Source organism: Pinus tabuliformis, chromosome 7 (assembly GCF_031772625.1).
Source record: "Pinus tabuliformis cultivar Carrire ecotype Pingquan chromosome 7, CPIR1, whole genome shotgun sequence".
NCBI lineage: Eukaryota > Viridiplantae > Streptophyta > Pinopsida > Pinales > Pinaceae > Pinus > Pinus tabuliformis.
Window position 1 is genome coordinate 306,056,433 of NC_142293.1, and position 14,278 is coordinate 306,070,710.

The following is a 14,278-nucleotide window of genomic DNA, read 5'->3' on the forward strand; positions in this document are numbered from 1 at the left end:
TTGCATGACACTTGTATTGTAGAGTTCCCAATTTTTTGAAGCTTGATGTTTGAGTAAGAAGGGCATCTTCTTTTGGCAGGATCTTTCGGATACAATGTCATGCTCCTGGAAGGATTGGAGCACTTTGGCTCAAATGCATGCTTTGTTTCCAGTTGATCAACCCACTATCACTGAGGTTGTTGGTCTCATCCCTCATGAGGATGTGGCCAAAATGAATATTGTCGTGCTGGGGCCCTTTTGGTGGGATAGGGAATGGATTTTTGGATGTCCCCTTTAGTAGTGTGACTCTTGGAAGTTTTAATCCCTTTTACTTTAGTGCCATGGGCTAGTCCTTGCCCTCAATACTCATTGACCTTAGATCTAAAGGACAAATGGGTCTGTTGATTGCATAGTGTGTGGTCTGTTCAATTGTCCCACAATCTCTAGGATTTTGTGTGGTTTGTTATCTATCAGGGGCTCCCCTCCAAGGCCAAGTTGGCAAAAAGGGGTCTTTCTAATGGTTCTCTATCTTGTTTGCACCCACTTAAAGATGTGAAGCACATGTTCTGTGATTGTTAGCTTGCTAGGAGTTGTTGGAACAATGTGTAGGATTAGTATTTGGTCCTTCTTTAGGGGAGGGTGCGTTGGTGGGTAGCTTTGCTTGGTGATTGCATGTGTATATGGTCTGCTCCTCATTTGTTCCTTTTTGCATGGTTGAGGATCTCTGCTATGTGTATCCTTTGGAAGATCCATTGTAGGCCTGCTTTTGATAATGAGGTTAGTTCTTCGTCTGCTTATTGTAACATGTGGAGGGATGAGGTATGCATGCAGCTGCTGGCGGAAGTTTTTTTTTCATGTAAAAGATGCCAAGTCTATAGATGCAGTTTCATACTCTGATTCTATTTCAGCTATAGTGGGGCTGAGGAAGAGGATATAAGCTTCATTGTATATGGCCCTCCACTTTTTGTTTTATTGATCAAAACATTTTTATGTAAATATAAGATGCATTTTTCAAAAGAAAAAAATAATGGCTTTTGTTTTGTTGTGTGTGTATATAGAATTTGCTTACATATTGGCGAGAATGAGAGATCCATATTGGATCCATTTGCCTTAATGTATTTATGTTTGGAATTAATTCAGGAGTTAGCGCAACCAACTATCAAAGAGGCGTTTGACTCGTGTGTTAACCAAGGGGCTGCTCGAGTTATTATAAGTCCCTACTTCCTGTCACCTGGACGGCATTGGAAACAGGTGTTCTTCAACTACAGCTCTCTTTGCAATTGAACAGTTTTTCTTCTTTCCGATCCTGAATGGACTACATACCAAGAATAATGCCAAAATTTACTTTCGATGGAAGATGGATGTCCTTAGTTAACCAGTATTCTTTTTGCAGTATATCCAGTCTTTGTTCTGTCTAAACTCTAAAGGCCGAAATGAACTGTATTATCTAATGTGAAAATATATTTTTCAATGGAAGTCAAGATGTCCATGGTGATAGATATACTATTCCTGCAGGATATCCCATCTTTGGCTGCAGAAGCAGCAAAGGAGCATCCTGGTGTCCCGTACATTGTCACAGCACCTATTGGTGTACATGAACTTATGGTGGTATGTAATAATCTTTCTTCATATGATAACAGGTTTGCTGGTTTCCATTTTCAGCTTTATAACCAATAGTGTGTATTTTTGTCTGTACCTGTAAGATCTTAATCTGACAGTTTCGGTTGTCTTCAGTTGCTATCTCTTATTTTGTGTTAATAACTTAATTATGGTATTCATCTAATCAACTTGGCTAGCAAAATTTACAATCTCCCGTCTCCAAACAGGTCATATCTGAGGTTCCTTTTTCTTCTGATTCAGATTTGTTTCATGTCATTAGTGTTGGTTGCAGTTTGAATTCCTTATGTTGCTAGTATTGCATGCTACTATTGCGTAGACTTTTAGAATGACTTTGTTCAATTGACTTTCTGTAATCCCATAACTACCCTTCTAGATTTTGTCAGTACACTTTTCTTTGGTTGGAGTTAGACATTGCTTTGTGCCTGAGATTGTGATGTATTTTGAAGATCTATATCAACCTTATCCTGTTGATTTTGAATCTGTGATGCATAATTGGTAACAGTATGGTAGTAACCAATGTATGAGATTATAATATGAGAAACTTGTTTTACTGGCAGTGCAATGCTTCTCTTTCTATAGGAAGGACAATACTTCTACCCTTAATAGTTAATATTTCCTAGAAGAGCAGCGGCTCAACTAAAATCGTCTAAAATAATTCCTCTGCCTAATTAGTTACCTATTTTCTTAGAGCATGGACTGTGGGATATCTCCGAATGTCATCCATAGTGTATTCATTTTTTCCACACCCTATAGGTTCAGAGAAAGTGATGCTGATCTTGACAATTGTAGGATGGTGGACCTAATGGTAAACCATAGTCACAAATAGAATTACAGTATATGTTACCGAAGAAGTTCAACACGTGCAAAATGTATGGAAGAGGATAAAAAAGTATGTTACTTTCAAATAAGAAACAGATATAGAAGATCTACGAAGCAATATTTTTTAATCTAGAAACTTCCAGAGTACGTAAAGTGAGTCAGACTCAAGATTGAGTAGTTAAGATGCAAATATTGAGATGTCAATAACGTTAATTCTCATAGGCTAGTCCATTTCTTTTTCAGTCTCTATCTCTTCATTTATCTTTTGATCATGAGGTGAATCATCATATAAAATTCATTATAGTTTGTTAAAATTGGCAACTAGGGCCAAACTCCATGTGGGTCATCTTATTAATGGCAGCTGATATTTTTCTTGGATCCCTCTCATCGAGAGGTGTAGGATTGATCTAAAGATCATCCGATTCCGATAAGTATTCATGGAGATATGAATTTATTTGTGTTATGGGACAATTCGTCAAGGTCGGCCAGCAACCAAATAAACCCCACTTGTGCTCAACGTTTTAGTATAAATAAAGGAGGACTTCAAGTCATTTAGACACTCATCCTCTTGGTGATCTCTTCCTCTCCACTTGTCTTTGGGTTTTGGTGGGAGGAGAGACCTAAAGAGGATACGCTGCCCTAGAGGATGCCCTATCCTATACACTGTCATGAAGGAGACCTCTACGCTGCCCTAATGAAGATCAAGCTTCAGCCATGGAGAGATCTATATGCTGGACATCTAGACGCGGGCCCTATAGACGCAGTCAAGGAGGATCCTTATACGGTGTATAAAGGAGGCCTTAATAAGCCCTAGCAGCAGTCACAAAAGAGGCATAACCGCAGTTGGAAGGAGCCCTACCGCAGGTCCTATTATGCAGCAAAAGAAGGTCTAAATACAGCCCTATATCCACAGTTGAAGGAGGCTTCTATACGCTGCACAGAGAAGGACTAAACGCTGTCAAAAGAGACCTAATCTATCCGCTGTTGAGGAGCCCTAATCCACAATCCTGAAGGAGACTTATACGCAGTCAAGGGAGGACCTATATGCTGCCTGAAGAAGCTCCTCCTAAATGCTGTCAAGGAAAGGTCTTATGTGCAGCCCTTATTCCGTAGCAAGAAGACCTTATACGCAGCTCTAAGAGACCTGTTACAGTCCTCTAAGCAGCTGTCATAATGCCACATTGCTGTAGGTGACAGCGTGGCCTATTTAAGGACTGTTTGGGCAAGTTAATGTTATTCTTGAGGGGCAGTAGAATCCGCAATAAGGAGGAACTAGAGGTTGCTGTTTTAGGGCTGTTTGGATCCCTGAGCTACAACCAAGAAGTGCCCTAATCAGTCATCATGACAGCATCAAAGACTGTGTCATAGAAGTGTGGTGACAGTGCAGTGATGAGGCTGTTCATGAGGACAGTTTATAAGGTTGTCACTACAATGAAGAAAACTGTCCTTGTGTATATTCAGATTGAGTCAATCTTGTTGGACTCAATAATCATAGGCTTAACTTCTTGTTGGGCTAGGCTGTAGGCCATAGCCAGCAGCACAGTTTGATCTAAGGATCGCTCAAGTGGTAGAGCCTCACCTTGAAGACCTGCATTGTTGACTGTATGAAGGAAGAGCACTGAATGTTGATGACCTATCTCATAAAGCAGTGACAGCTAGTGCAGCAACATGATGTGTGCAGCATGATGATTAAGAGCAGCAAGTTGTGTACAGCATGATGAGGTACAACTCAGCAGTGGAGCAGCATGGTGCAGCTCAGGAACATGGTATGATGTTGTAGCATGGTGCAGCATGGTGAGGTACAGCACATGGACGAGATGCAGCACAATGATAGGTGAAGTCGTCACCTTGGAGAATCAGTTGAAGCAGCATGTCTTCAATTGATCTCATGTAGAGATGATCGATTCTCTTATCTAGAAAGTCAAAGTGTGGACTTCTGTTGTAAATGTACTATCTCTCTCTCTCTTTCTCTCTGCTGATCTATTGAAGAACATATAAGAAGAATTGATCAAGGGTTTCCCCACATTGGGGTTTGTCCCTGGTTAGTGCCACATCTTGTGTCCTCTTGTATTGGCATGTCTTCTGCGATTTATGTTTATGTTCTATCTGTAGTTTACTTTAATGTTGATGTGATTGCTAATGTGGAAAAGATATTGAGCTAACTATGAAAATTGAAATAAATTGCTCTAAGCATAGAACATACCTAAACTTATAATGGAATCAGAGCTGAGGTGAAGACAATGCCCAAGCAAGAGTGAAAGAGCAATCATCGAAGACAGGTGAGAAAGGACAAAAGGATCAATGGATTCCTCATCCCTCTTGAAATTCACCTAGGGTGAAATCGAAGCAGAGAACATTATCAGAATGGCACAGCAGAAGCTTATGATGGCCTACCTAAAGATCACTTCATTGGGAAGTCCGGATCTAAGGGTGGAAAGAAAGGCAGATGACTTATTCAGCCATTATGCAAAGGAGTGTTCGAATGACAGGGACACATCACTTGATGATGATAACAATCATTCCATGGACATATTCAATGATCAGAGGAATGACAGATAATGCAGGTCATCAAGGAAATGGCTGACTCTTCAGAGAAAGCAAGGAACCCCAGGTATGAAAATTCAAATGTTGTTTCTGATAAGATAAAGTTATCTTGTATTAGCCCTCTCCTTCAGATTCTGTGGGAATCTGGCTTATTGATTATAGTGCTTCAAGGCACTTCATCGGATAGAAGGGTGCTCTCTCGAATTTGGTAAGAAACAATCGTGGGATTATACTTGGAGCCGATGCCACCTATCCCGGAAAGGGTGTAGGAAATGTTACCCCTCAATTGAATGAGGGTAACTCGATTCATTTACAAAATCTCTTTTATGTACTTGATCGCAAGAAGACCCTGGTGTCCATTTCAGCAATGGAAGTCAAAGGTTTCAGGGTGGCATTCATCGATGGAAAGGTACGTGTTTGAAAATAGAATTTTCAAAGATGCTTTTACTCATGGGTTCAGGGTTGGCAATTTGTACCAAGTTGCAGGATGGTCCATTGGGGACCATGTCAGTTGACACATCTCATCTATAGCACTGGAGATCTACTTATTGTGGCGCCCTACCCGATGTGAGTCAGATAGTGACTGGGATGCCTGAATTCAAAAAGAGCATGAAGGTACATGTCTGAGATGTACCGAAGGAAAATATCACAAGGGGACCATTCCCCTCATGTAGTAGGTCCACAGGCTTGGAACAACCCGAGGGGTTTGAGATTCATCGGGAATCTCATGTATGCAGGTGGAAGAAAGCCCTCTATGGCTTGAAGCAAAACACCCCGCGCATAGTATGAGAGGATTGATAACTGTCTGATGAAGCTGAGATTCACTAGGAGTGAAGCTGATCCAAACCATTGCTCAAAGGTTGTGGATGATAGACCTCTCATACCGGCACCTTCTGAGGACAACCTATTTCTGACAGGTGCAGACCCTCTCATTTGTAGAAGTAAGAGGGAGTTGGATTCTGGATTAGGAATGGTGAACTGCAAGCCTGTGACTACCTCGATGGAGCTTAACTTTCAAAAGTTATGTGGTAGTGATGTCGGACTAGATTTGGGAAATGCCTCTAAGTTTCATAAACTCATTCACATTGATGTTCTTGGTGAACTTCCATCCAGATATATGTTTTGCAGTTAGCATGGTGAGCTCATATTTGATTGAACCTCACTGGATTGGTGCCAAGAATCTTCTGAGATGTCTTTGGGGCACAATCTCTCATGGATTGAGATACACTGCCGGAAATATGAAGCTGCATGATTGTTCGAATGCTGACTAGGCAGGCAGTGTGGAGGATCTCAAGAGCACTTCTGAGTGCTGATTCTCTTTGGGTTCTGCTTCGATATCATGGATGAGCAGGAAGCAGAAGTCGGTTGCTATAAGCACCACTGAGACCAAATACATAGCTACGAGTATGATCTCGTATGAAGCTGCCTGGTTGTGGAAGCTCTTCAGTGAGCTGTTTGTACACATGATGAAAACCACCGTGATCCTCTGTGACAACCAGGGGGGATTCGATTATTGAGGAATCCTGTATTCGATGATTGCTCCAACAGATAGACATCAGATACTACCTTATCTGGGATATGATAAGTTGATGAGCGAGGAGGCTCCATCGCATTGAGACTGATGTACAGGTCGCAGACACTTTGGCAAAGCCCTGGGGAAAGGTCAAATCTGTGATTTTCCTAAACGACTTGGATTCATAAAATAAATTAATCAAATAAAATACATAAAATTAAATCAATAGACATATTAATAAATAATAAACAATAAAATTAATTAATTAATCTATTCTTTTAATCAATTAATCAAACAAATTAGTTAATTAATCAAACAAATTAATGAATCAATTAAACAAATTAATTAAAAATTTAATTTTACATAAAATTAATAAACATAATAATTAAATCAATAAATAATACAATTAATTAATTAATTTATCCCTTTAACTTATTAATTAATTAATTAATTAATCAAATTAATAAATTAATAAATGAATAAACATTAATCAAATAAATAAATAAATTATTTAAACAAATTAAACAAATTATTTAAATAATTAATTTTGTATAAAATTAGTAAACATAATAACTAATTCAATAAATAATAAAATTAATTTATCCCTTTAACTGATTAATGAACTAATTAATTAAAAAAATTAATAAATTAACAAATTAATTAAAAAATAAAAATAAAAATAAAAATAAATAAATAAATAAAAAATAAATAATAATAATAAATATTTAAATAAATGAAAAACTAACAGGCTGACCAATTTTCATATAACTTTTGTTTAAAAACCTATATATATATATATATATACCCTAAATAGAACTCATGGATAAATCATTAATATCTGAAAATATCTATTGACGCATCCCCTGATGATGGACTCACTTGGTACTCTGAAACGTTGGGTTCACAAAACTCTATAACAGGTCATTTCTCCTATTCTAAAACTTGGATTTGTTGAGAGACCTTCGTATAAGGGTCCTGCATGTTGCATGCATTGAGCTTTGGGAGCTCTGGGGGGCTTGGGGTACTTACTGGAGTGACATACGACCACAGGGCGACTCGCCCTCCCTTGGCGGTGTGCTATGTACAAGGTGACAGGTTCAACCTTTCCCTATGATACCTTGTGGTAACTATGGAACAGGATGATTAGTTCTCCTATGGGTCGGGATGATTAGTTCTCCCGTGGCAACTGTGGAACAAGATGATTAGTTCTCCTGTGGTCGGGATGATTGGTTGTCCCGTGGCGACTGGGGACAGGATGGTTCGTTCTCCTGTGAATAGGATGATTAGTTCTCCTGTCGAGGCATCCTACCCATGCAGTCTGGGACTCATGGGAAGTACCTCTCATTTGATCAATGAGCAGGGAAATGGGGTTAGGGACCATAGTAGTACTATCGATGGACGCATCGTTGTATCTACCGTACTCCCTATGCTAGGATGATCTCCATTGATCTGGGATCAATGTAACTAATCTGGGATCAGTATGAGTGATTTGAGACACTCTTGTGATTTTGATTTGGGATCAATAAAACTGACTTAGGGTCAATAAGATGAAATTGACTTCGGGTCAGTAGAGAATGGTATGAGACATTCTCAATCAATTCTTCTTCTTCATGGTTCAGCAAAGCAGAGCAAAATTGAGTAGAGCTCAGCAGAGCAGTGCAGGGCACTGATGGTAGAGATAGTACAGTCGCACATATGGATTAGCGGATGGAGTTCTCCCTAGTTGAGAGGGAGTGTTAAAATTGGAAACTAGGGCCAAACTCCATGTGGGTCATCTTATTAATGGCAACTGATATTTTTCTTGGATCCCTATCTTCAAGAGGTGTAGGATTGATCTAAAGATCATCCGTTTCCGATAAGTATTCATGGAGATATGAATTTATTTGTGTTATGGGACAATTCGTCAAGGTCGGCCAGCAACCAAATAAACCCCACTTGTGCTCAACGTTTTAGTATAAATAAAGGAGGACTTCAAGTCATTTAGACACTCATCCTCTTGGTGATCTCTTCCTCTCCACTTGTCTTTGGGTTTTGGTGGGAGGAGAGACCTAAAGAGGATACGCTGCCCTATCCTATACGCTGTCATGAAGGAGACCTCTACGCTGCCCTAATGAAGATCAAGCTTCAGCCATGGAGAGATCTATATGCTGGACATCTAGACGCAGGCCCTATAGACGCAGTCAAGGAGGATCCTTATACGTTGTATAAAGGAGGCCTTAATAAGCCCTAGCCGCAGTCACAAAAGAGGCATAGCCGCAGTTGGAAGGAGCCCTACCGCAGGTCCTATTACGCAACAAAAGAAGGTCTAAATACAGCCCTATATCTGCAGTTGAAGGAGGCTTCTATACGCTGCACAAAGGAGGACTAAACGCTGTCAAAAGAGACCTAATCTATTCGTTGTTGAGGAGCCCTAATCCGCAATCCTAAAGGAGACTTATATGCAGTCAAGGGAGGACCTATATGCCGCCCGAAGAAGCTCCTCCTAAACGCTGTCAAGGAGAGGTCTTATGTACAGCCCTTATTCTGTAGCAAGAAGACCTTATACGCAGATCTAAGAGATTTGTTACAGTCCTCTAAGCAGCTGTCATAATGCCACATTGCTGTAGGTGACAGCGTGACCTATTTAAGGACTGTTTGGGCAAGTTAATGTTATTCTTGAGGGGCAGTAGAATCCACAATAAGGAGGAACTAGAGGTTGCTGTTTTAGGGCTGTTTGGATCCCTAAGCTACAACCAAGAAGTGCCCTAACCAATCATCATGACAGCATCAAAGACTGTGTCATAGAAGTGTGGTGACAGTGCAGTGATGAGGCTGTTCATGAGGACAATTTATAAGGTTGTCATTACAATGAAGAAAACTATCCTTGTGTATATTTAGATTGAGTCAATCTTGTTGGACTCAATAATCATAGGCTTAACTTGCTGCTGGGCTAGGCTGTAGGCCATAGCCAGCAGCACAGTTTGATCTAAGGATTGCTCAAGTGGTAGAGCCTCACCTTGAAGACCTGCATTGTTGACTGTATGAAGGAAGAGCACTGAATGTTGATGACCTATCTCATAAAGCAGTGACAACTAGTGCAACAACATGATGTGTGCAACATGATGATTAAGAGCAACAAGTTGTGTACAGCGTGATGAGGTACAACTCAGCAGTGGAGCAGCATGGTGCAGCTTAGGAACATGGTATGATGTTGTAGCATGGTGCAGCACGGTGAGGTGCAACACATGGACGAGATGCAGCACAATGATAGGTGAAGGAGTCACCTTGGAGAATCAGTTGAAGCAACATGTCTTCAACTGATCTCATGTAGAGATGATCGATTCTCTTATCTAGAAAGTCGAAGTGTTGACTTCTGTTGTAAATGTACTATCTCTCTCTCTCTCTCTGCTCATCTATTGAAGAACATATAAGAATAATTGATCAAGGGTTTCCCCACATTGGGGTTTGTCCCTGGCTAGCGCCACATCTTGTGTCCTCTTGTCTTGGCATGTCTTCTGCAATTTATGTTTATCTTCTATCTGCAGTTTACTTTAATGCTGATGTGATTGCTAATCTGGAAAAGATATTGAGCTAACTATGAAAATTGAAATAAATTGCTCTAAGCATAGAACATACCTAAACTTAACATTGTTTTTATATGAATCTTATAATTTTGAACTCTGAAGGCTTTTTGGCAATGGTACAACCACGCAACCTCAAGCTACGTGCAAATACAACATTAATGAGGTATTTAGGGTTCAATTCACTGGAAGGTGCTCCAACTTCTTTCACAATTGGATGCACTAAATGTTGAAGTTTGTAGCTCAGACAAGTACTTATGCAGAAGCCTTGTGTCTAGGCATGCAGAAGTCGCCCACATCTCTTTATAACACTTGCTCTAGGTTGAACAAGTTGCTAATGTAAGTTAGCCTAATTTTAACTTATGGGAAAACAAATATTGATATGTTGGCTTATTGAGCTAAAATAAAACTTAGGAAAAAAAGTATTTACTTTAGTGAATAAGTTTTAATCTTAGCCATCGATCTCAAGTGAGGCGAGATCTAATCTCAGTCGTTAGTCACTTTCAGATTAGGGTTAGGGTTAGGGTTTTAGCTCGATGTAAAGTTATAAAAGCAAGGTTGAGGAGAGGAGAAGACATAGTACAATGGAACTAGCCTCAGGAGGAGGAGTGTGATACTCTAGTGTGTTGGGTCCAAGGAAGTTACAAGGAGCGGCGAGGGAGACAAATCTAGATTAGCTGAGGAAGATCAAAGGATAGATCTAGGGCTTGATCAGTTGGATAACTCTAGGTTTATCACTATATATGTAATTCCTCAGTTGGGCCATTATCTTAGGATGACAACCCAAGTAGGTTCTGAGTCATTTAATAATGAATTGATTTGTTGGGCAAAAATTTGTGTATCTTGTTGTGTTTCAGATTGTGTAATTTTGCTTCAACTGAATATTTTTTTTAGGAATCTAGCCATGTGTTTATTCAGTAATTTGTTTCTTGGCATTAAATATCGGGTGCTGGGTTTGTGTAAAATATAACATCGTATCAGAGCTAATACTCTGAATCGATCTCGGAATTGCACGTGTTGGGTTTGTATTGAATCGTCAAAGCCAGGTTCAACTATGATCGCATGAACTTAATTTTTTTTTGAGGTAGCCAAATGACTGAGATCAAATTTGTTACTAGGCTATAATTTTTTTTAGTGGGCACAAAATATTTTATCGTAAAAAAATAGTAGCAGGGAAGCGATTGACAAGCCTGATGGTCCACTTAGCCGTTGGAGTAGTTGGTAGTCGCCAGGGTGGTTGGCCGGCCACACGGGACATAATAGACTGGGCCATGGCAGAGTTGTGGGCCAACTACCAGCCAACCCGCTGCGACCATGGGAGAAGTCGCAGTGTTGCATTGATGCAAAGTACCGCAGGCTACAGTTGAACTAGTTGAGATAACACGCCGACAAGTAGCTTGGGCTGAGAGGAGCAAGTGGTAAGGTGCACAAGTACAAGCGGCAGGGAAGGCGAGAGTAGTTTGATATGGAGGCATGATCACTGGGACAATCGACAAGGCTCGCATGACAACATCTGACGGCAAATCGATCAGCCACCAAAGACCAACTTGTAGTCACAAAGGAATCAAACAGTCAAGCAAATGATCAAAGGCACAGTTAACAAGGTTGATAGAACAATCGTTGTGCAGGTAATCGATGCAAGAGTAGCAATAGGGACGTGGTGCTAGTCGCCGCACATAGAGTTGCCAGCGGTTGGAGTTCACAGTCACGGGCGTAGCGACTAACCGCTGAGGCGAGTCAGGGAAGTGAACTGGCGGCTGTGTGAAGGAAAGCAACTGCCATAGTCGTCAGTCATGTACAAGTTCAAGTGGCGACTGTAGGTCAATGCAGGCACTAGGCCTATGAAGCGATTGTTGGCAACTGGGTCGGAGCAACGGGGAGCTGGTGGTGGATCTAGAAACCCTGTAGATAGAACAAGGCGCGCAAGAGGCAGACTGCTGTGGCTGACAGCGTGTGATTGGATGTGCAAGTTGAGGGTGCTGCGAGGAAGGAGCCGCGTGTTGAGTTTACAACTATTGGCAAAGAAAACAACAACCCAAGTTATGGGTGCAGAGGAGGATTGTGCCATGGGTAGGGTGCCATGCTGGGCATAACCAAGGAACTGTGGGATGCACTTTGCAGTAAGGAGTCGCTGGGTATCTGCCACAACAAGTTGTGAGTAACAGTGCTGGCAGGGTTTGGCTGGCCATGTCGATACAAATGATAGTACCAACAACCAACATGATTAACGGAGGTTAGCCCTTAGAGGGAGAGAGGGAGACAATAACATTTAGGGGATTGGTAATAGGGTTTGTGAGTGTCTCAAAGGATCGAGATAAACCCACAACCGTGCTAGAAGGACTTAGCACATGATCGTTGTTAGTGACAGAGATTGAGCAGAAAGCTCTGAAGACATTGGTTCGTGACAGAGATTGAGCAGAATGCTCTGATACTAATGTAACAAACATAGTTTGTATATGCAACGAAATATTCAAAATATTTGGTATATAAGAATGTCCATCATGGGACAAATAATTTATTATATAAGAATATTTGAATACAAGTGAGATTATTACAAATGAGGGTGAGGGCCTGCTTATATACCTAGGTAGGTACCCTTTCACAAATGGTCATGTTCTTAGAGACATGCCTCTTCAGTACTAACTAGTTAATTAATCAATATTATATTTATCATTATTGTTTATATATATTTTATTCATAACAGATTTGTTGCATCACCATTAGATCCTTTCTCCTCAAAGCTAACCTTAAAATCTTCAAATTCATCCAAATGTTTAAGGAAATGAACCACCTGACTTTCATGATCAGACACCTACCAATGCTCAATATTATTAGGGACCGAAGGCCTAATGATAACCTCCATCTTGACTTTATCATTTATCATTTCATCAGACATTTGCAAAGTAGATGAGGCAATTGAAAGCTCACCAGCATGGCTATTCTTTTCTCTAGGGACATTCTCAAGATTAAATGTTGATTTGGGGTAGCATCAGATGTTCTCTAGCATGAAAATTGGTGGAGAGGCTAAAGCACATGAGATCTCCAAGACCCAAAAATGGTTTGGACAGATTGTACCCGGTTTAGGAGATATTAAAATAATTAATATTTCTAATGGAGTTCCTAAGTCTAAACTTAGGAAAAATAAAATATTAATGGGTATTAATATAAAACTGGGTTAGAAGGTTCCAAAAGTCATGGATCAAACCAAATCTAATCTTAACCGCTGATTAGAGATTTAATCTCGGCCGTTGATGGACCAATGAGAAAAGTATAAGAGGAGGCTTGAGGGTCAGTTGGAAGATACACTAGAGTGATTAGTCATTCATTTTGCTAGAGCGGGGTTGCTAAGCAAAGTTGAATCAGTGATCAGCAACGAGGGGCAGTGAGTACGAGGCAGAGAGGCAGGGACAATACTGGGAGACTAGCACAGAAGCAGAGAGAGCGAGAGCAACAGCTAGTCCAAGCTACGCAGAGCCCAACAAAGGCAGTGCAGAGCCCAGAGGGATTGCGTCATCCACGCAAAGGGAAGAGGGAGTGACGTAGAGGGTCCCAGAGGCTGCGCAGTGCCTCAGAGGGCTGACGCAGGTCAGCAGGAGGCTGACGCAGTGGCAAGAAGGGCCAACGCTGAGCTTCAGTTGTGCTGGAGAGGGTTTTGTGGGACAGGTTTTCTGAATACCTGTTTCTGAATATAGAGGTATTGCTGCCATGTATTTTTCTGTTGGGTGAGTCGGTTAGGCACCTTGTTGTACTCAGAAAGACTGCATAATAATAAACCCTCAAAATACCTGCACCGGTTTTCCCGCATTGGGTTTTTCGGGGACATTTGTCCAAAAATAACGGTGTCACTTGTGTGTTTGTTTTCTTTCAGCTGATGATCTGTAGATGTTGAGACTGTACTTGTGTTTATTTTCAGTATTTATATGGTTAAATAACTTGTTAAGTAATTAAACAAGTAGGTGAAATAAACCAGATAGTGCAGGAAGAATTTCTAATGGGTTAGAATTAGAAATTCCAACATGGTATCAGAGGGTGGTTACAGATCACAGGAGAGCTGAAGGCATCAGCTAAGCAGAGCATTTGTAGCAGAATCAGCTGTCCTGAGTGATAGTAGCTGATCCTTGCAGAAGCAACAGAGGAAGGGTTGACGCAGAGGGACTGCGTCATCAGTCCGGGCCAGAGAGAGGCCAACGCAGAGGCTAAGGAGGGTAGAGAAAGGCTCATGCAGAGCCACGCAGAGGCCAGG

At 40.8% G+C, this 14,278-nt stretch overlaps 1 protein-coding gene across 1 annotated transcript in view; it reads left to right on the forward strand.

The window, feature by feature from the left end:
* The window catches only part of LOC149247088 (sirohydrochlorin ferrochelatase, chloroplastic-like), a 126,663-nt gene that overhangs the window by 28,168 nt on the left and 84,217 nt on the right, over positions 1-14,278 (forward strand). The window contains exons 4-5 of the mRNA XM_089455822.1: positions 1,120-1,230; positions 1,495-1,587. Of these exons, the coding sequence (XP_089311948.1) occupies positions 1,120-1,230; positions 1,495-1,587 (204 nt within the window). The remainder of the gene's footprint in view (positions 1-1,119; positions 1,231-1,494; positions 1,588-14,278) is intronic.